Here is a 22,793-nt window from a genome sequence, read left to right as displayed (position 1 = left end):
CTGCCTCATTGTTATTTTTTTTTCCTTCCTCTGGATCAACAAAGGAAGGTAGAAACAGGCTGAACTACATGGACATTGTCTCCCTTCAGCCTAACATACTATGTTAGTTCATAGAAGTAAGACGATTCATTTGGTTCAATCAATTGTAGGGAGTAGAGAAAGATTTACTATACGTATGAGTGAACCTGACTCTTCCACTTATATGAATTGGTTGGACATCCCATTCCATAGTCATGAGATATAATACACAGTTGGACCCTCTTTTACAGCTATAACAGCCTCCACTGTTCCTCGAAGGCTTTACTCAAAAATTTGTAGTGTGTCTGTGGGACATTGTGCCCATTCAGCCAAAAGAGTAATTGTGAAATCAGGCAGTGATGTTGGTTGAGAATGTCTGGCTCAGAATCAATGTTCCAATTCATCCCTAAGCTGTTGGATGGTGTTGAGGTCTGGTCTAAGTACAGCTACTCGAGCTCCTCCACATCAAATTTGTCAAACCAATACTTATGGACCTTGCATTTATGCACAGAGCCACAGTCATGCTGGAACAGGAAGTGGCATTCCTCAAAGTTGCCATAAATGTCTCCTAGACTTTTCTTGAGTTGCATCAATTCTCTGGAATGCGCTACCCATACAATCAGGTTAATCACTAGTATCCCCTCTTTAGGGAGACTTATCACATTCCTAAATCTAGCACACATCCTTTTACCACTCTTCTAGATTCATCTCATAATCTGACCCCCTTCATCCAACAGTAACCCCCATACTCCATGTACTCAAAGGCACTTTATATCTGTACATACCGGCTGGTGACTGGCTCATGCAGTTTTATGTATATTACACTATTCTCTATAAAAGAAGTCTGGACCATTAAACAGAACAAGCTCTAGTACCTTGTGTCATCCCCATTTTCTCATAGATTGTAAACTTTTACAAGCAGGGCCCTCACTTCTATTGTTCAAATTATTGATTACTTGTAAAGTGCTGCAGAATATGTTGGCGCTATATACAGTAACTAATTATTGTTATAATTGTCTGCTAAAGCATTAAAGGGATTGTCCAGTTGCCTGTATTAAAAAATAAAATAAACTGAAATATACTGACCCATCTGTGGCCGCCAGGATCCAGCACTGCAGCCCGCTGCGGCCCCGGTGATTGTTGGGACATTCTATGTCATCATTTGTTGTCCTGATATCAGTGCTGAGATACTAAGCGTCAGGAATCAGGATGCCAGGAGTTCAGGAACGTGACCCTGCAGCCTCTCATTGGCTGCAGTGTTCACCTGATTTCTTGTGATATCACAACAATCACTGGGACCACAGCGAGCTGCAGCGCTAGATCCGATGGCCATGGAAGGGTAAGTATACTTATGTTTATTGTTTTAATGCAGGCAGTACTATTGAAGCGTGGTTGTCCAGTAACCGGCCAACCCTTTAATGGAAAAATGGATGCTAGTTCAAACTATGAAAAGCAGCCCCATGTCATTATTTTTCCTTTGCTAAATTTTACAGTAGGCACTATTAATTCAGGTAGGTACTGTTCTCTGGGCATCTATTGAACTCAGATCTGTCCATCAAACTGCCAGATAGAGAAATGTGATTCATCAATGTACATTTGACCGTGGAAATCCATTTCCCGAAGCTCCTGATGCACAGTTCTTGTGCTGATGTCACTCATAGACTCATAGAGAGACTTACTGTGGCAATCTGGAACCCTGTGCTGAGTGATGCAGCAAAGCTTATGCATTTCTTAAAGGGTTTCTGTCAGCGCCTTTGAGCAGCATAAACTACATTATTGTGCTCAAAGGTGAAGGAACTGGGAGTCTGGGGAAGTATGTTCTATGCACGTCCAGTATATGTTTTATACGCATCCATGAAGTTGGCATGTGCACACAGCTTGACTCGAATGGAAGAGTGCATGCACACAGCTGTCTGAAACAAGTCAAGGTGTGTGCTCGTGCCAAGTTCGTGGGGACACAGAGCAGGAACGGTGAAAAGGGCGAGTATAAAGCCCCATTTACACTGAAAGATGATCGCTCAAACGACAGTTTGAGTGACAGTTTTGAGCGATCATCTTTGCATAGCCTATAGTAGCTAATTAGCTACTAAAGAGCTATGTAGGCGGAGCTGGACACCGCCGCAATTTCTCAGCGAACAATATAGCTGTTTTGCATAAGCAAACAGCTGCATTGTTCTCCCTACTTACAGCTCGCATCCCGCTGGGAACTACCAGCGGGGCACAAGCTGAAAGAATCCTATCAGCGCTGCCGACTGTGATAACAGCCTGCATCACTGATAATAGAAAGCTAGAATTGAGCGAGGAACGAATCATGCACGAAAACTACAGGATGTCTGTGCCTTTGGACACAAAAGTTATCGCTCAAAAGATGGCTTTGAGCGAATTTTGAGCGAGAATCGTTACGTTTAAATGGGCCTTAAAACATACCTCTCCAGACTCTCTCTTCCTTCACATGGTGCTGAGAGAGGCCCTTTAAGAGTTTCGTACTTCAGCACGCAGTGGTCTGTTTCTGTGAGTTTGCATGGTCTACTGCGTCGTTGAGGAGCTCTTATTCCTAGATTCTTCCAGTGTACAACAATAATAGCATTTACGGTTGACTAAGGCCCCATTTAACATTGTTTGATAACACCTGTTTGACAAGCATTGAGAATAGCAGACAGAAGAAAAATTGATGTTTTCGAGCTGTGGTGTTGGAGAAAACCTCTACAAATCCACTGGACAGCTAGGGTCACCAACAAAGCTGTCCTGGACAGTATCAACCCAGAGGTCCCTGGAATACAAGACGGATACTGACTTACTTTTGACATGTGATGAGGGTGAATTTGCTGGAAAAAGAGATGCTACTTGGAATGGTCAGTGGTAAAAGGAAACTGGGAAAACAAAAGACACGTTGGCTGGACACCATCAAGGACAGTACTGCAGGGCTGCAAGGCAACAGTGCTAACCACTGAGCCACCATGTTGCCCATAATTTGCTTATAGACTCCGCTTTCTTGCATCTGAAGTCATTAGTGATTACATTATGGTCACTATTTCCCAAAGTTTCCTTTATTCTCGCACCTGAGATATGAACTGCAATCTTAAGGTGGCCATCAGCAGGAACAGGAAACCATCTAATGTGTATGGTGGTTTGGAGTCTTTCCCCTATAACCAGATGTTGGGGAAAAGAAGGGCTATTGGATTTTAGCATGCTGAATCTTTTTTCTTAAGGCAAGATATGCTGCCACCAGAGGTGTATGGCAGTGGCTTACTCCTTTCAACCCATTAAAAAAATGCATAATTGAGAAGAATAGTTGTCAGTAGACTGAGGATTCTGCCAACAGAAAAAAAATTCTGACAGTGAGGGTGATCAATGAGTGAAACAGGTTACCACGGGAGGTGGTGGGTTCTCCTTCAATGGAAGTGTTCAAACAAAGGCTGGAGAAATATCTGTATGGGATGATTTAGTGAATCCTGCACTGAGCAGGGAATTGGACCCGAGGACGCTGGGGGTCCCTTCCAACTCTACCATTTTAGGATTCTATCTGAAGTGTACAGACAGTTTTTCCATTCGATGTCAGGATAGTTAAAATTCTCTTACAATTATTACACTTTCCTTTTATGCAGCCATAGAGAACTCATCTATGCTTGTGGGTGTATATCATACGTCTAAAACTCCACCCGTACTGAATCCGCAGTATTACTTGATTCATCGATTACATCATCCTTCTAAAGGCCCACTTAGACGTAATGATTATCACTCAAAAGCCATCTTTTGAGCGATAATCGTTGTGTCTAAATGCGCGGCCATTGTGCACTGTTCGTTCACCGCTGATTTCTAGCAAGCTAGAAATCACCAATGACTGTTATCAGCGCTGCACGCTGATTTTCTCAGCGGGCGGCGCTGATAGCATTCTTTTAGCTGATATCCCCCTGGGACTTCTCAGCAGAATACCAGATGAAAGCTTCAAGAACAAAACAGCTGTCGGCCCTCCTGTTGTTTCTCGGAGCTATGGAAATCCTACTGTCAAAGTGTAATCTAAGCATGCAAGGATTTGACGGGTGGGGGGGGGGGTTCAAACATAAGCTCTAACCCGAAAATAAGCTGTAGCTGAAGAAAAAAAAGTATACATCACCTCTCCTGCACTGTCTGGGGAGCCGCCGCAGCCTCTCCCTGGGCCCCAGCACTGCTTCTAGTCTTCACCTTTTGGCTGGGGATTGAAAAATCCCCGCCTTCTGTAAGCACTGGCTGTGATTGGCTGAGGCTTAGCCAATCACAGCCAGTGCTCGATGATTGGCTGTGATTCTTCAGCTACAGCTTATTTTTGGGGTACGGCTTATATTTCAAGCGAGTCGAGCGACTTTGTAGCGTCACATGCGACTTTGTAGTGCTACAAAATTGCAGTATTGCCGCGGGAAGACGCAGCAATATCGCACGGACCAGCGATGCGATATCGCTGCAATTTTCTCGCGGCGCTGTCGTTTCGCCCGTGTCAAGGAGGCCTAAGAGTTACGCAAAGATGATCCCTATAAAACTGTCACTCAAACTGTCGTTTGAGCGATTTTTGAGCGATCATCTTTCAGTGTAAATGGGCCTTTACTTACTTTAAGACCATTATGCACATATAAACCAACACCACCTGTTCTTTTATTTACCCTCTCTCCTAAATAAGGTAAAACTCTGAATATTAAACACGCAGTCATGTGCCTCATTTAGCATGTTTCAACCACACCTATGATGTCACATGGTTCCTCGAATCTAGCGTTCCCTTTTTTTTACTTACCAAACTTCTTGTATTATGAATATAAATTTTAATTTTCTGTTACATAGGGTTCCTTTTGTTCTTTTCTGAGAGTTTGTAGGGGTGCTTCCACACCGGCTGGAGCTTCCAATGCAGATGTGAAACAGGCCTTAAACTACGCCTTGCTTTAGATTGTCAGCTGGTAACATATATGTAAGATGTAAATTATATACTGCAGTGTTCTTGTGGTTTCTTAGTTTATCTTACTAAAATCTTGTAGCACGCCCGCTTCTCTCTCTTAAAGAACTTGTTCAACATTACAATGGGTCAGAAGTGGTGTCATGTCTCCTTAAGGAGAGCCCTCAAAAAGTGTGTGGAGACACTTAGGGGGTGAGTGCATCAGGGGATGGTATAGTCTCTCGCCAAGGAGAGCACCCAGAAGGAGTGCGGGGACACCTAAAAAGTTATGTAAGGAGACTTATAAGGTAATGCTGCTCTGGGACATTTATGCAAATAAGAAAGATGGAAAAATACATCTACAGCGCCCTCTATTGGATGGCAGCATTCCTTCAATTCAAAGTGACCTTATAATAAGTTTTCAATGGTGGGGAATAATAAACCAAGCCAGAAACCATGCACAGACAGACTGTTTTGGGGTGGTATTTTTCCATCTTTCTTATTTGCAAGATTACAATAGCACGGCTGTTTTCTTCCAACAAACAGCGCCATACCATGGATTGCGGCTGGTATTGCAGTTCATTACCTATCGTCTCAATGAAGCTGAGCTATAGTACTACACACACAACCCATGGACAGGTGTGGCACTGGTTTTCAGAAAAAGCAGCCTGATCCTTCTGTTACCCAACATCTCGCCGTTGCAAACGTTGAGACACCCCATACATGTTAGACGGTTGGCAGGTCCCATTAAAATTATCAAGTTTGGCTGGATGTTAATCTAGCGTGCATAGCCATTGTTACTATAGCCTCCCTCCTCATGACTAAAGGCCCATTTAGACACAACGATTATCGCTCAAAAGCCTTCTTTTGAGTGATAATCATTGTGTAACTGACATTGTGCAGTTTTCGTTAACCCGTCGCTCATCGTTGTCTTTCAGCGTGCTGAAAGACAAGGATGAGCCTTATCAGGGATTCACAGCGGAATACAGCTGATACTATTGTTTCAGCTGTATCCCGCTCCCTGATGACAGGCTGGGTATGAAGAATAGAGGAGCGGTCCAGTTCTGTTCTCCATACCCACTCGGAGTGCTCAGCTATACAGCAGCCGGGCGCTCCAAGCAGTGAACAGAGACAAACGGGGGCACCCGCGTTTCTTCTGCATCCTCTGCTCTCAGCACTCGGCTGTATAACAGCTAAGCACTCCGAGTGGGCAACAGCTGGCTGCAGAAGACAAGCGAGGACACCCGCTTGTCTTCTGCATCCTCAATACACACTTCATAGAGCAAAGATCACCTACTGACAAATTCTCATTAAGAATAAAAGAAAATGAATGAATAATTAAGAGTCATTAAGCTGAATTCTGTACAGTCTATTTGTGCTAGGTATATACACAAACATTTGTAATTATATTTGTTTGGGAAATCTCTTTTTTTTTTGCATTTAAAGCTTATGTGCACTTTTTATTGCTCCAATGCAACTAACTAAATACAATACTGTTTAGTTTATGCAGCTCCTATGCAAATTCATGTCCCTCCAAGGTTAAATGGGTTGTCCCACTTCTAGCTATTTTGCTGCAAGATAATGACAGCGCAGAACATTGTGCAGTGGCCGGGGTTGGTACTGCATACTGAGTCCCATTCACTTTAATAGGATTCAGCCTGCAGTACCAACCCGGGCCACTGCGTGATGCACGCATGCTTCCTGCAGCAGAACAGCTAGAATTGGGACAACCCCTTTAAAGACTACAAACAAACACAGTTTGTAATCTGATCCTGTAGTCATGTGCTTCCCCCCTTCATCTTTCTAGATTAGAAGGAAGAGGGTTTTTTTGTAATCTGTAACAATTTAACCCTTACCAATCCAATTTCCCTGCCAGCCACACACTCCACACCTCTTATTTATTTTGGACGGGAAAGCGTGTTGTGGATTCCTTGGAATTACTCAACAGAAACACATAAAAATAACCTGTTATGAAGATTTCATTAGCATTTTTTTTTCATTAAAATGCGAGTTATGAGTGTTTCACATCAGAATATTATTTGGAATAAGCCTGTAAATGGATGTATATTGATATAACATACATTTATATAATAAGACTAATCATTTCTAATTTCTCTAATGATATTTATCTATCCATCAATTTATCTCTGGCTTCCTATAAAAGAAACATGTGCTATACACATTGTATGTAAATAACATGCAGAACAGCAACAGAGAGCTGTCCTGCATACTGTAACATACATACGCAGAACAGCCTCCAACATCGGAGCGCTGTCCTGCATACTGTAACATACATACGCAGAACAGCCTCCGACATCGGAGCGCTGTCCTGCATACTGTAACATACATACGCAGAACAGCCTCCGACATCGGAGCGCTGTCCTGCATACTGTAACATGCATACGCAGAACAGCCTCCGACATCGGAGCGCTGTCCTGCATACTGTAACATACATACGCAGAACAGCCTCCGACATCGGAGCGCTGTCCTGCATACTGTAACATACATACGCAGAACAGCCTCCGACATCGGAGCGCTGTCCTGCATACTGTAACATACATACGCAGAACAGCCTCCTACATCTGAGCGCTGTCCTGCATACTGTAACATACATACGCAGAACAGCCTCCGACATCGGAGCGCTGTCCTGCATACTGTAACATACATACGCAGAACAGCCTCCGACATCGGAGCGCTGTCCTGCATACTGTAACATACATACGCAGAACAGCCTCCGACATCTGAGCGCTGTCCTGCATACTGTAACATACATACGCAGAACAGCCTCCGACATCGGAGCGCTGTCCTGCATACTGTAACATACATACGCAGAACAGCCTCCGACATCGGAGCGCTGTCCTGCATACTGTAACATACATACACAGAACAGCCTCCGACATCGGAGCGCTGTCCTGCATACTGTAACATACATACACAGAACAGCCTCCGACATCGGAGCGCTGTCCTGCATACTGTAACATACATACACAGAACAGCCTCCGACATCGGAGCGCTGTCCTGCATACTGTAATATACATATACAGAACAGCCTCTGACATTGGAGCGCTATCCTGCATACTGTAACATACATATACAGAACAGCCTCTGACATTGGAGTGCTGTCTTGCATACTGTAATATACAGAACAGCCGCCAACATCAGAGAGCTGTCCTGTATACTTTAACATACATAAGCAGAGCCGCCTCCAGCATCAGAGAGCTGCCCTGTATACTGTAATATATATATGCAGATCAGCCTCCAACATCAGAGTGCTGTCCTGTATACTGTAATATATATATGCAGAACAGCTGCCGACATCGGAGAGCTGTCCTGCAAATTGTAACGTACATACGCAGAACAGCCACCAATATCGGAGAGCTGTCATGCATATTGTTAGAAACACGTGTTGGGCCTCGCCTGACATCGGAGCTATGTAGGGAAATCTGAATGTTGGATGAGGTCTGACACTGGATTGGAAAGGGTTAAATTCAGGTCTGCATATGATCTGTAGACAGAAAACAGCAAGATATTTATTCCACGTACAGTATTTGCAAAGTTGCTTCATTTTTTTTAAATTTTAGTTGCACTGGAGCAATAATATGTACATGTATATATCCTTTAAATGTGTTAAAGGGGCTTTCCAGCACTACACTGTTGATGAACTATCCTTATGATGATCGATTGGGGTCCGCTACCCGGGATTCTCACTGACCAGCTGATTGAAATGACAGTGTCGCTCGTGTAAGCATTGCTGTCATTTTAGTCTATGCCAGGCACAGCGCTGTACAGTGTATAGTGGCTGTACCTGTTATTGCAGTTCGGTCCCTTTCACTTGGCTGCTCTCAGGCCATGTGACCAATGTACATGATGCCACAAACCTGAGGCCATGGTGCTCATCCAAGCGCTGTGGCCTCTTAAATCAGCTGATCCGTGGGGATTCCAAACGTTGGACCTTGCCGATCAACTATTGATGACGTATCCTAGGGGCATCCATAGTTTAGTCCCAGAAAACCCCTTTAACTTAATAAAACAAGCAGTACAAATACTAAACAGTCTGAAGTGAAATGTTCCGGTGTTAGGGCATGTATGATCACAGATCAGGGAGGAAATCCACACCAAAATCCGTCTGTGGATTTTCACTATGAAATTCACTCCTTTCATCGCAATGTACAAATTTCACCGTGAAAATCCACAGCATTTCCACTGCAAAAATAGCAAATAGAACAAATTTGAACATTTCTGCTGCTGATTTTTTCCGCTGTCAGACCCGTGTCACATAAATGTATTTCTGCATCGTTTTGCGCCTGCAATACGAAATAAATATAACGCATCGATTTCAATGGGTTCGTCCACATAAACGTATTTTTCACGCGCATTTCATTCGCACAATAAAATACGCAGCATGCTCCATTTTCCATGTTCTATCTTGGCGCGTTACATGCATATACACCCCAAGATAGTGCATGGCAATTGCCAGCCCACTGCATGTACACAATGCCATTGCACGCCTTCTGCGCTCATGCCGCTTGCGGACGCCAACGTGAATTATGCTCATGTGAAGCTGCCCATAGAATAAGTACAAGTAAAAGCATAAATGAAAAAAAAAACACAACTACAAAGTTGCACCATATTTTTTTTTTATAAAACGTTCTATCAATTATATATTGGTAAACACAAGAGTTCTTCCGACATTGGAAAATAGTCACCTGGTGATGTTAGAAGTTTCCTATAAGCATAGCGATCGTACTCCTGGGCCGTTCACGGTCTGGTGCTTATAAATAAAGCTGCTCGTAAAAACAGATAATATTATAAAGTCATGTAATAATTTGGAATATTAAAAGAAACTATGCGACCATTACACGCAGGAAATGTAAACATAATGTTTAGTCTCATGCTCAGTATTCGTATATTCTTGTATTGGCGGCTGGTGTCCTTCAGGTAAGTCTCTGCCCCGTATTGTCAAAGTTATTAAATACCTTAAAAAGTAGGAGAATACATCTCACAGAGCCCTGGTACATGCCAGAGGAGAATGGTTATCGCCTACTAGAGTCACTTAGGACACCACAAACTCCAAGCATGATGGGAACGCAGGGCACGACTACGCCGACGCTGCATTCAGAATAAATACATGATTTAGCACTAGAAAACGATGTTATCTTCTATATAAGCAAGACCATTTAAAAAGGCATTGGTTTAGATAATGCATTTAAATGAACAAAACCCCAAAATAGCCATCTATGTAATAATGGGAGAAAGACATATCTCATGGCACCTCTTAAAGGGGTTGGCCGGTTGTACGTAAAAGAGCCTTGACTTAATACAAAAAGTTAAGCCATTTAATAAATTGCAGATTTTAATAAGTTGCACGGCAAGCAAATGTTCTGTGTATGGGTCAATTTATAGAGGACCCCTGTGTAGCTGTGGCCCTCTGTGAGAATTTTGGGATTTGCTAGAGGTGATTTCTTGGAATTGGTGGTGGTGGTGGTGGTGGGGGGGGGGGGGGGGGGGGAGAGGAGGGCTGGCCCCCCGTAGTCGGACTTCCCCCACCGAGCAGCAAGTTATTCCCTATCCTGCAGTTAGGCTGCCTGCAGACAAGCGGGTCGGATCCGGCGGCGAGAATTCTCGCCGCGGCCGTCTGCATAGGAGTGCGTATTGTAATGCACTCCTATGCAGGCTTTGAGCGGCGGAAATCCCGCGGTAAATCCCGCCGCGGGATTTCCGCCCGTGTGCAGGCGGCCTTAGGGGATACCGCTTTAAGTCAATGTGCATGCCAGCTGCTGGGCTGTTATGTGATGTAGCCATGTGGTTCCTTTATCTGCTAAATGCCAGGGCATGCCTGGTGTGGTTGGGTAAGCGCACTTGCTCTGTTTTATAGTGAGCCAGGGGCGATAACACTGAGCAGGTGTTACTCACGGCAGCAGCCTAGTATATACCAACAGCATAAGCCAATGTACGCATATGAAAGCAGTCCGGGGTGAACAGATATAATATTTTCAGGTAAGTGCATTGCCTGAAAATATTACTCCAGACCAGATATACCAGTTTGTGGTGAGAACAGGGCAAGACGCCACGTTATAACACATAAGAAATAGTAAACAAGAAAAGCAAACAAAGAGTAATATGGCAATATTATGTCGTTTCATAGTCCCAGCCAACCCCTATAGGCCGGGCTCACAAGACCGTACGGTAATACGCTGCCTAAAAATCGCAGCGTTTCACCGGTGTAGCGAACTGCGTATTGTCGCATTTCTGCATGCATATGCCTGCGCATGAACAGCGTTAAAAAACACCATCCATACGCAACGTAATGGCGTATGCACTGCGTTCCAAACACACTCCTAGCAAACAAAAGGGCTGTACATGCTTAATTCGCGGTAAAATAGAACATGCCGCGTTCTTTTTTTACACGCGTAATATACGCAAGTGCGAATGGAACAATGGAAATCAATGTACTTTCATTGACGCTATTCACCATGTATTGTGCGTGCTTACATTGTGCACATAATACGCAATTCCAATACGTTCGTGTGAGCCCGGCTTTAAGTTGAGTATACTGTACTGCAGATTGATTTTGATTAAAGCCAAGTAAAAAGCACAATAAATACATAGTAGACATAACAACCAATAATGATCGAAGATACCATAAAATCCAAAGTATGAAGATATTTGAATGAGTAAAAGAATGAAATGGTATAAAATGTTTTTTGTCAGCGTCCCAGGACTTGGCTTTTGGAATATACATATAAAGATTTGAATGTGGCACTCCACACAATCACAAATGAACTTCAGCAACACTTAAGAGAAAGAAGTCCATCATTTTAGTTCCACTATAGTGACAATCAATCTGGCTCTATGGCTACACAGAGTATATCAAATGTGTGTACCAATGCCAGCCGAGAGATTGGGCGGCCTTTAGGCTTCTGTCATATAAAAACATGAGGGAAGGAGCGGCTGACCATAGTATGGATAAAGCATATATACAGCCACAAAAGTGCTTTATGGATGAATGTCAGAGGGCTCCACCACGAATGTGGTGAGGAAGAAGTGCTGGCGCCACGGTGGTGGTAGGGGGTTGTAGAGGCATTGCTCCATCTCCCCTAGGGGATCTGAAATACGTTAAGCTTGCTGGTATTTTTCAGAGTCTGGCGTCGGTTACAGAACCATACCCTCACCACTTCACGGTCATAGTTCAATTCTTTAGCAATGTCTGTGATCTCCTGGCCAGTGGGCAGAGCATTCTTCTCAAAGTAAGTGTTTAGGGCCTCCACGGCTTGAGGAGTAAAAGATGTGCGCCTTTTCCGTTTCTTGGATGGCTCTCCACCTACAAATTCCATCAAATTTTGTTGTCCCTCCTGGTTCCTCATTTCTGCTTCATTTAACCATTTCTCCAAGACTGGTTTCAGCTTCTGAGCACTCTTCGGTGTTATGTCTAGCTTCTCAAACCTGTGGGGGAGGAGGGAAATACAGGGTTACTATAAAAGTAATGCAGTGATATCTTGGGTTAAGAGTGCCTCAGCTTGCAAGATTTTTGAGCAGGCTCTCTCCAGACGTTTTGCTCTGATTTAAGAGCAAAAACTTGGGTTACAAGCCTTGCTCTCAATGGGGCTCCTGCCGGTGGCCCCATTGAAAGCAATGGCCTGCCAGCAACCCCTACAGTGATTTTCGGGGAAGGGCTTTAAATATAAGCCCTTTCCTGAAAAATCATCCCTAGCTGTAGTAAAAAATATATACTTACCTGTCCGCCGCTGCCGGGGCTCAGGCGTGTCTAGCTGCCGATTGTAATCCCCGCCTGCTGAAAAGCCGGAGAGCAGTGCAGGGAGAACAATCATTGTCTAGATGCGCCTGAGCCCTGGCAGACAGGTGAGTGTATATATATTTTTTTTACTACAGCAAGGGATGATTTTCGGGGGAAGGGCTTATATTTAAACTCCTTTCCCTAAAATCACTGCGGGGGTGCCGGTGTTTTATAGCTTTCAATGGGGCAACGCCATCCCCATTGAAATCAGTGGGAGAGCTTTGCGATATGGAACGGATTAATGGTTTTTCTATTCATTTCAATGGGGAAAATTGATTTGACTTACAAGTGTTTTGGGTTAAGAGCTCCTTCACAGAGCGAATTAAACTCTTAACCCAAGGCACCATATTTGTGTTTTTTTGTATATGGTAGCAAAACTGGAAAAAAAATGAATCGGATGTGGATTTGGTGTGGGATATAATATCCACAGTGTAAACATTCTGTTACGTTCATGTGGGCAACTAAGCCCCAGGCCCACACGAATGTGACCCAAAGACACAGGTTAGGGGAAACTGACCCTGTGCTGCAGGGAAGATGACTTGGCTCTACCTACAAGCAGAGTGATTGGTTCAATAAAGGTGGCTCCACGCTGGAACCTCGGCCCTGCTCTCCCTGAAATAGTGACACTCACAACCAGGCAGAACTGACACATTAAATGCACAAACTCACTTACCACACAACCTCGCACACGAAAGCAGATGGTAAAGCTGAATATAAAAGCGAGGGATTAGTTCATACATTGGCCAATAAATTTAAGCTGCAAGGCCCCAACAAGGCTCCTTGTGTCTTGCACTCCCTAGTCTAGCAAGACACTAAACAGGCAGGACAGGACACAAAACACACAGCAAGCTGCAAGCTGACTAGACACTACTCACACAGCAAGCTGCAAGCTGACCTGAGACTACAAACACAGCAAGCTGATCAGACACTACTCACACAGCAGACAAGCCTGAGGAAATACAGCTTCCTAATTGCAGAGGGGCTGGAGTATATATCTACACCCAGACCCAGGGGATTGGATGACCTGAACAACCACACCCAGCCAGCTCAATTAACCCTCACCTCTGCAGGTGTGCTCCTGGAACCCTGTAGAACAACAAACTCTAGCAGCACAACCTAACACATTGCCTTAAACAAGTAGGCATGGAAAATGCGTAGTAGCATAGAGATGGGATGTAAGTTTTTTTGCGACTGTAGCTTTTTGTGATGTCAGCATCCTATGACAGCTCATGGAACAAGAAATTTCAGAAGGGAAAAGTTTTGGGAGGAACCTAAAGCTGACGAATAAATGGATCACGTTCATGAGAACAGTTTACATACAGAACATTTGTAAGTTATACAAACTGAGGCCTCATGTTCACAGGCGGGTCGGATTCTGCATGTGGGACCCTACAACGGAATTTAACCCTGCCCATGACTGGCGACCCTGCGTACCTGTCTGGATCTTCTTTTTTCTGTACCGTGGATGTGCAAAAATCCGCCCGTGGACATTGGGTCTTAAAGGGACCCTCCGTTTTGAGACAAAATTCTGTTCTTGGACCTGAGGCGACGGGGGTATATCATCTGCAGTAGTTGTTCTTTGCCTGCCCTCTGATTTTCTGGTTTTAGGGCCGGTTTTCGGCCATGCAAAGTGGCTGCAGCAATTTTCTAACTATATAATACACACTGCATGGCTCTCTGATCACATGAGCAGCTCTGGCCAATTAGAGAGCAGGTATAGTGCAGTCATAGTCTAACACTACCAATGTACTATGGGGATTAGAGCTGTCATTCTGCATGGCCAAAAACAGGACCCAGAAATTTTGGATCAGAGAGACCGCAGAGAAAAACAACTGCAGATAATATACCCTCCTTCTCCTCCTGCCCGGGGACAGAATTTTGTCACAAAATTGGAGGGTTGCATTAACGATATATACTAAAAATCATGTAAATATTTGGGCTACATCAATAATACTCTAGTTTCTATAAAATGTTGAAATTATTCATTCTTCTAGAGTATCCCTATATTTACAAAACTAAATGGATTTATACAATTACTATCATTAAGTTACATAAAGTTTTACCATTCAATCCAGCATTAAAAATGTTTGAAAGAACTATACAAACTATACTAGGGGCGTCCCCCTGCTCAGCTCTGCTAGATGGATCCTATTATGCGTGTGCCAGGAGACCCTTGATGACTCTTCTCCCACTTCCCAACCCCTTTTGAAACTAGGTTTTCTCTGAAACGCGGCAGCATTTAAGAGTCAAATTTAGCGGTCTGTAATGTAGGTAGGTTTCGGGATTTCATGATGCCCGTGGTTCAAACAGCATAAATCTCATGACAGGTTGCCTCTAACAACACCATTATGAGCCTTATTTGTGAAGTTGCCTGATATTCTAATTTAACTTACCCTACAACCAAAAGGAAAACCTGAAAACAACTGGTTCAGGTCCAGAGTATCCGGAGTATTTAGGATCAGACACAATTTAGTTACTTTTAGGACGGTTATAAAACAAGTTAATAATTGGCTGAGCTAGTGGTGGGATTTTTGCGGTGCTTTTTTTTTTTTTTCTTTTAATCCATGATAAATACAGGTTTTTTTTTAACATTTATTAAAAATGTTTGCAGTTTTTTTAGGCAAAATAGTAATAATAATAAAAATTATTTTAAAGGGTTTTTCAGAGTTATTTTACACATTTTTGGGTCCCCCGTATCCAAAACTACATAAAATAAATACAGTATATTCACCATGGTGCTGGACCACTGTTTTGGCGGTGCACCGCAGCTGCGTCTGAGAGGTGACGTCCCGTAAACGTGTCATGTGGGCTTCTACTGTAGAAGCTCTCAGCGAGTTTATGGGACATCATCAGGGATGTCCCCACCGGGCCTTCTATTGGCTGCATCAGTCACGTGGGTAAACAACCAACATGATTGTGGCACCGATTGTCAACAGAAGACTGGAGAAGTAAAAGAGCATCGTGGCAACAGGAGGAGATTACTGGGTTTAGTTTTTCTGAACGATGTAACCCCCCGCCATTAAAGGGGTTGTCCCGCGCCGAAACGGGGTTTTTTTTTTTCCAACCCCCCCGTTCGCCGCGAGACAACCCCGATGCAGGGGTTAAAAAAGAACACCGGAGAGCGCTTACCTGAATCCCCGCGCTCCGGTGACTTCTTACTTACCTGATTAAGATGGCCGCGGGGATCTTCTCACTCGGTGGACCGCAGGGCTTCTGTGCGGTCCATTGCCGATTCCAGCCTCCTGATTGGCTGGAATCGGCACGTGATGGGGCGGAGCTACACGGAGCCGGCATCCAGCACGAGCAGCCCCATTGAAAAAAGAAGAAGACCGGGACTGCGCAAGAGTGGCTAATTTGGCCATTAGACGGCGAAAATTAGTCGGCTCCATGGAAACGAGGACGCTAGCAACGGAGCAGGTAAGTGAAAAACTTCTTATAACTTCTGTATGGCTCATAATTAATGCACAATGTACATTACAAAGTGCATTAATATGGCCATACAGAAGTGTATAGACCCACTTGCTGCCGCGGGACAACCCCTTTAATTTCCTCAGAAAACACCCCTAATGATCTATACCTCAAAAGATTGTAAAAGGCCATTGGGGTACGTATATATTTTATTTTTTTAAACTATACTTTCCCATGGTAAGCAGGACTGTAAAGGCCCATTTACACGGGCAGATGATCGCTTAAACGACAGTTTGAGTGACAGCTTTGAGCGATCATTTTGCATAAACTATTAAGTAGCTACTCAGCTACTTAAAATCAATTAAGTGTGCAAATGAAGCCTTAGCTGAAAGCAGGTAATAGCCGGAGGGCTCTTATCTGCATCCAGTCCCTTTGTTCTCCAGGGGGAAACAATGCTATCAGCACTCCCCGCAGAGAACTGCTGATAAGGCTGAAGGACGATTTTTAGGTTAGACTGAATTTAACGATCAGCTAGCAGTGCCCGAAAGCGCACAATGGGCGCGTTTAGACGCAACAATTATCCCTAAAACAATTGCAGATTAGCGATTTTTAGCGATCATGGCTGGTGTAAATGGGCCTTAAGGCAGCTGCTTTTTAGAGGAGAAATTAGCAGTATTAGGGTGCCTACCCAATAGCGGTTTTTTTCCAATTGTCAATGGGACTTTCTAATGTTAAAAATGCATCGCAATGCAACGCAACTTGCGTTTTTGGTGCGTTGCGTTTTTAACATTAGAAAGTCCAATTGATAATTGGAAAAAAAACGCAGCGAATTTGCAGCAGAAAAAAAAGCTAGTGGGTAGGCACCCTCATAGTGACTATTGAAACTATTCAGTGTTATAGTCTAGATAGATACAGAAGCAGCTTTATACTACCAGGATCCCATCGATCAAGTGACCATTCCTGTGATCACTGGGACTAATTGTGTGTGTGTGTATATATATATATATATATATATATATATATATATATATATATATATATATATACATATACATATACATATACATATACACATACACAAACTGGCGCAGGATTATGTGTATAAGGACCCAATGGCGGAAATTCGAAAGATGAAAAAAGGGACATTGTTATCCATCACACTGGTGTTATAAACCAATACTAAGCCTTATTATCTGCTGGGAAGTGTAGACATAAACTTGCTTATGTGGGAATAATTATACATAATCACATCTAGTAATAAGGAGGGAAATGAGGCAACAAATTATTATAGTGATAACCACAGTGACGATGCGGTCATTGGCAGGACATTACATTGTTCATAGTGTGACATTTAAACTCATGGGTTGCTCTGGATTTCAGTACTTGTTTGCCCATCACACCAGGTTATTAATGCAGCTCTGAATTAATGCATGGAGCCTCTAATACATGGAACAGGGGGCCTCATTAATCAAAACATTCTTAAAAATCTGACCGTGCTGCCCATTGCAACTAATCAGAGCCTAGGTTTCATTTTCTAAACTGCTGAAAAATTAATAATAATTAGGAACGGACAATGCAAAGACCTCTGTCCTTAAGTTTTCCACACCCTTTTCTGAGCAGAAATCAATTGCGAGTTTTCGCTCACGGATGGAAAATCGCAGCATATCCTATTCCAGCGTGGATTGCGCTCGGACGGCTCCCATTGTCAATGGAAGCTATTTGATCCAAGGCCCTTCCACAATGACTTTGTGGAAGGGTCGAGGATTCCGCGTCATCGGCTTGCGACAGCGCAGCATTTTCTGTACTGCGCATGTGCGCCGGACGGCACATCCGCAATATAGAAAAGACGACTGCGGACAGGTACTTAGGGGTCACTGGCCAGGCACAGGAATCTGACCCGACTGTGTGCATTCGGTCTAAGGGAACATTTATACGGGCATATCTGTGTGGAGAAAGAGTAGTACATGCGTTGAATGGGATGCGTGAAAATCAGTCAGCACACAGAAAATTTTCATGTGCTGCCTAAATGTTATATTGTGCTTAAGAAATTGCAGTACAACTCACATACAGCCGTCATGAAAATGAACGATTTCAACCGAAATGATTGCTGGCCGGTAGAGATGAGCGAGCACGCTCGGTAAGGTGAGTTACTCGAGCCAGCCTCGCTCATCTCGAGTAACTGCCTTCTCCTCCGAGCTTGCTTGAGGGGGCATTGGGGGAGAGCGGAGGGGAGTAGGGGGGGGGGGGGCGCGGCGGAGTGATAGAGATCTCTCCCTCTTTCCCCCCCGCAGGCCCCCCAAGCACGCTCGGCTGAGAAGGCAGTTGTTACCGAGCGTGCTCGCTCATCTCTACTGGCCGGGTGAAACTTAACAACAATCAATCATTTTAACCTACTTATGATAGACTATTAGTTGGCTGCGCTTTAGATTTTCATCTGATAATTGGACAAATGGGCTTTATCTATGAACAATCTTAGCAAATACTAAAACCATCTGTATTGTATAATATATCACAAAGTTTGCCCACTGAACTATTAATCTTACCTGCAGATGGCTGATTGACTGTATGCTGGTCCTTCTGTGGCGGTCAGTGCTTGTCCCACCTGTGTCTGCGTCAGACCAAGGGATAAACGCCGGATCTTAAAATCTTTGGCGAATTCACGGATTTCTTCCAAGTTTATTCCATCCTCATCATAGTTTCCAGAGTGTGGCTCTGCATATAAAAATAATGTGGTAACTCTAATAAAGTTTTACCAATACTGTCTAAGGGCTCGGTCAGACAAGCGTTGTTTGTGGGTGCGCAAATAGAGCGCTTCTAAAAGAACCAAAGAGCGCTTCTAAAAGAGAATGTAGTAGCGCGGAGACCTAACAAAGATAGAACATTGGCTATCTTTGGTGCGCTGTGCAGGAGTTTCCATTGATTCCTATGGGAGCAGGAATTAATGGAAACTTCTGCGCTCAGAATAGATTCCCCGTGGCTTACAGCGGGGCATTTAAAATGTGCTACCCAGAAGCACATTTTAAATGCCCTGCTGTAAACTCCTGTTAGTCCCCGCGGGGATGAGGGGACTCCCCGAGAGTTCCGTTAATCCCCAACGGGACTAACAGGAATTTACAACAGGACATTTAAAAAGTGCTTCTACGCAGCAGCTTTAAATGTCCTGCTGTAAGTTGCAGGGCATTCCTCCAGCCCCGCTGCTGGGCAGTTCTCAAGCAGCGGGGTGCAGTAGGGGATTCCCTCCCTCTCTCTCCCCAAAGGATTTTCCTATAATGGGGAAAGAGAGGGGGTGGGGTTACAGGGCTTCCCCCGAGAGTGTGGGAGAGGTGGGGCTAGAGGGATCCACCCATAGCCCCGCTGCTCTAGCCCTACCCCCTCTGTGGTTTGCTATGGAGAATCTCTGTGAGAATCCCTATAGCCCGTCCCCCTCTCTCTAACCCAACCCAATCTCTCTGCGCTATGGAGATATTTCTTGGGGGTCCACATAGCAGGGAGAGCAAGAACAGGACTATGGATTTCCCCATAGCAGGGAGAGAGTGGAGTAATGGGGGATTAACCCATAGCCCTGCTCTGTCTCTCCCTGCTATGGGGAAATACCGAAGCCCTGCGTGGCTTCTTCACTCTCTCCTGGTGGAGCAGCTGCACTTCTACAAGCGCAGCTGCTCCACTGAATGGGCGAATTTCATGTGCATGAAGCTCGGGTCTTCTGTGCATGAAAAAAATTGCCATTTACGTGATTACGGCAGATGCGAGCGGCGCTTTTTTTTGGACGCCTATTTTTTTTGGACGCAAAAAAAAAAGATGCTCGTCTGACTAAGGCCTAATAGTGCAAACGTAGACTACATGGTTTTTATAGTCTGGATGATAAATCTGGCTAATCTTTGTACACCTCTGTTTAATTTTATACCCCATATTAGTTAGCTTAAGGCCTTTTTAGACGCAATGATTATAGCTAAAAAAAAATGGTTCAAATGATCAAAGTGAATGATTATAATTAGAGATGAGCGAACGTACTCGTTAAGGGCGATTTCGCAATCGAGCATCGCTATTTTCGAGTACCTAGCTACTCGGGTGAAAAGATTCGGGGGGCGGCGTGGTGGAGCGGGGGGTAGCAGTGGGGAACAGAGGGGAGCTCTCTCTCTCCCCCCCCCCCACTCCCCTCTGCAACCCCCCGCTCACCCCCGGCACCCCCGAATCTTTTCACCCGAGTAGTCAGGTACTCGAAAATAGCAATGCTCGATTGCGAAATCGCCCTTAACGAGTATGTTCGCTCATCTCTAATTATAATTGTTCAGTGTAAACGCGGGCTAAAAACTGAACAGCTACTGATAATCGTTCACTTTTCATTCATTTTATGCAGGCATAAAAATAATCGTTGGTTCGTTCACTTATCGTTTGGTTTAAACAGCGCTCGCTCAGTCCTTCTTATTCATTTATACAGCGAATGTGGAATTCTGAACAATTTTTTGTTTGAACAAGCCAAAAATATATCTGTTTAAACAGGCTGCAGGAGCGAACGAGCTAACGATGACATCCCTCGCTCGTTCAAACAATAAATCAGCTCGTCTCTAAGGACCCCTAGTCTACAGCAGTTTTTGTGCCAAAACTATGGCACAATTTTTGCTGCATGATATTACTTATAGGCCATGCTCTATTACAACAAAGCTATGGTTATTTTTAGGCTCAGCAAAAAAAAAAAAAAAAAGTGTGTCTAAAATACATTATAAATGTGGTGCAAAGCTTGTAAAACACTTTTCTGACACAATTCTCAAAAGTAAATCTATCTAAATGTTTTAATTTCTGTTCTGCAGTAAAAAAAAACTAATCATCATAATTTATACAGAAGTGCCTTGTGTGGCACAGAGTGTTAGGGCAGCAGAAATGCAGTCCTAAGCTCTCGCTCACGACCTGAAGGTTGCGGGTTCAATCCCCGCATCGTTCAGGCTCAAGGTCGACTCAACGTTCCATCCTTCCAAGGTCAGTAAAATGAGTACCCAGCTTGCTTGGGGGTAAAAGGTAACTGGGCAATGCCAAGAAAAGGCCACGATGTGACATCACCCTAGGAGTCAGTCGTGACTCGGTGCTTCCACCAGGGGACTTTACCTTTACCTATACAATTTTTACATATTACAATTTAGCACAAAAGAAACAAAAAACAACAATTGTATTGACCATACATACAGTATGTATTATGTTATTTTGTTAAAGGAGTTGTCCACTTACTGGACAATATCCCTTCAATAGTACTCACTGTAGTAAAACAACAAATTCAGCATTACTTATCCCACCTCCACCACCAGGATGCAGTGCTGCTTCCTCACTGTCTCTTGTGACAGCGAATGCCACCGGAAGTCAGGTGCCCACTGCAGCCAATGAGAGGCTGCAGCATCACTGCTCATCCTCCTGGCATTGCCACTCACATCCTGAACAACATGATGCCAGGAGAGCTAAACAGTGAAGCTGCAGCATCAGATCCTGGCAATGGAGTATGGGTAAGTACTGATCAACTTGTTATTTTTAGAGATAAGCGAGCATACTCGCTAAGAACAATTACTCGATCGAGCATTGCCCTTAGCGAGTACCTGCTCGCTCGGAAGAAAAGGTTCAGCTGCCGGCGCGGGTGAGAGGTGAGTTGCGGCATTGAGCAGGGGGGAGGGAGGGAGAGAGAGATCTCCCCCGCCGCTTCCTGCCCGCCGCCGGAAGCCGAACCTTTTCTTCCGAGCGGGCAGGTACTCGCTAAGGGCAATGCTCGATCGAGTAATTGCCCTTAGCGAGTATGCTCGCTCATCTCTAGTTATTTTACTACGGCAAGTGCTATTAAAGGGATTTTCTCAGTTAACCAGACATTCCCTCTAACGCTGCAATCAGTTGCCATGGTATTTTAGGGCCTAATGGCTGCAATCTGACTTTCCCTTAATACAAGTCATTGCCCTGGGCTGGAAATCACAGCCACCCTGCATGTGCAGATAATCACATGAGCAGAATTGCTAAGCCCATGTGATCAAACTGCCATAAATGCTCTGCATTAAGCATTAAGCCTTTGCAATCCAATTTTGGATTCAGGGTTTCCTAGGGGGTTTTCTCTTTCCGCCATTATACAATGGCGCCATCTGCTGGTTAGAGCCAGTACTGCGGTATGGTACATGGTGCAGAGACCCCCGACAACAGAGCGGCCAGTAATATGCAGCAAGAAAAACCTGCTGGACGTCTTCCGACATCAGAGCTGCACAGGCTTCAATTAGAATGTCTTTAGATGTCAGACAGTGGATTGGAAAGGGTTAAACCACAGCTAGCAGTATTTCACATTTGCAGTGCAGAGCAGAAAGGAACTAAATACATAAGGATTAGAGATGAGCGAACGTACTCGGTAAGGGCGATTTTGCAATCGAGCTCCGCGATTTTCGAGTACTTCACTACTCGGGTGAAAAGTACTCGGGTGTGCTGTGGGTGAGTGGGGGGTTGCAGCGGGGAGTAGGGGGGAGAGGGAGAGAGAGAGGGCTCCCTCCTGTTCCCCGCTGCAACCCCCCGCAACACAGCGCACCCGAGTACTTTTCACCCGAGTAGTGAAGTACTCGAAAATCGCGGTGCTCGATTGCAAAATCGCCCTTACCGAATACGTTCGCTCATCTCTAATAAGGATGATTAGTCTTAAAGGGAACCTAAGATATGGTGCTTTTC

The 22,793-nt window shown here is 44.3% G+C and overlaps 1 protein-coding gene across 2 annotated transcripts in view; it reads right to left on the bottom strand.

Annotated features, from left to right (window-relative positions):
• Nucleotides 1–10,581: 10,581 nt before the first annotated feature.
• Nucleotides 10,582–22,793, bottom strand: part of POU6F1 (POU class 6 homeobox 1) — a 62,372-nt gene continuing 50,160 nt past the window's right edge. For both annotated transcript variants that reach the window (XM_066584373.1, XM_066584374.1), the window contains exons 11-12: nt 18,662–18,830; nt 10,582–12,358 (exon numbers count right to left, since the gene is read on the bottom strand). In XM_066584373.1, the coding sequence (XP_066440470.1) occupies nt 12,013–12,358; nt 18,662–18,830 (515 nt within the window). In that variant the 3' untranslated portion in view covers nt 10,582–12,012. The remainder of the gene's footprint in view (nt 12,359–18,661; nt 18,831–22,793) is intronic.

The sequence above is a fragment of the Eleutherodactylus coqui genome, chromosome 1, assembly GCF_035609145.1.
Source record: "Eleutherodactylus coqui strain aEleCoq1 chromosome 1, aEleCoq1.hap1, whole genome shotgun sequence".
NCBI lineage: Eukaryota > Metazoa > Chordata > Amphibia > Anura > Eleutherodactylidae > Eleutherodactylus > Eleutherodactylus coqui.
The sequence above is the reverse complement of the archived record's forward strand: the minus strand, read 5'-3'. Positions and strand labels throughout refer to the sequence as shown.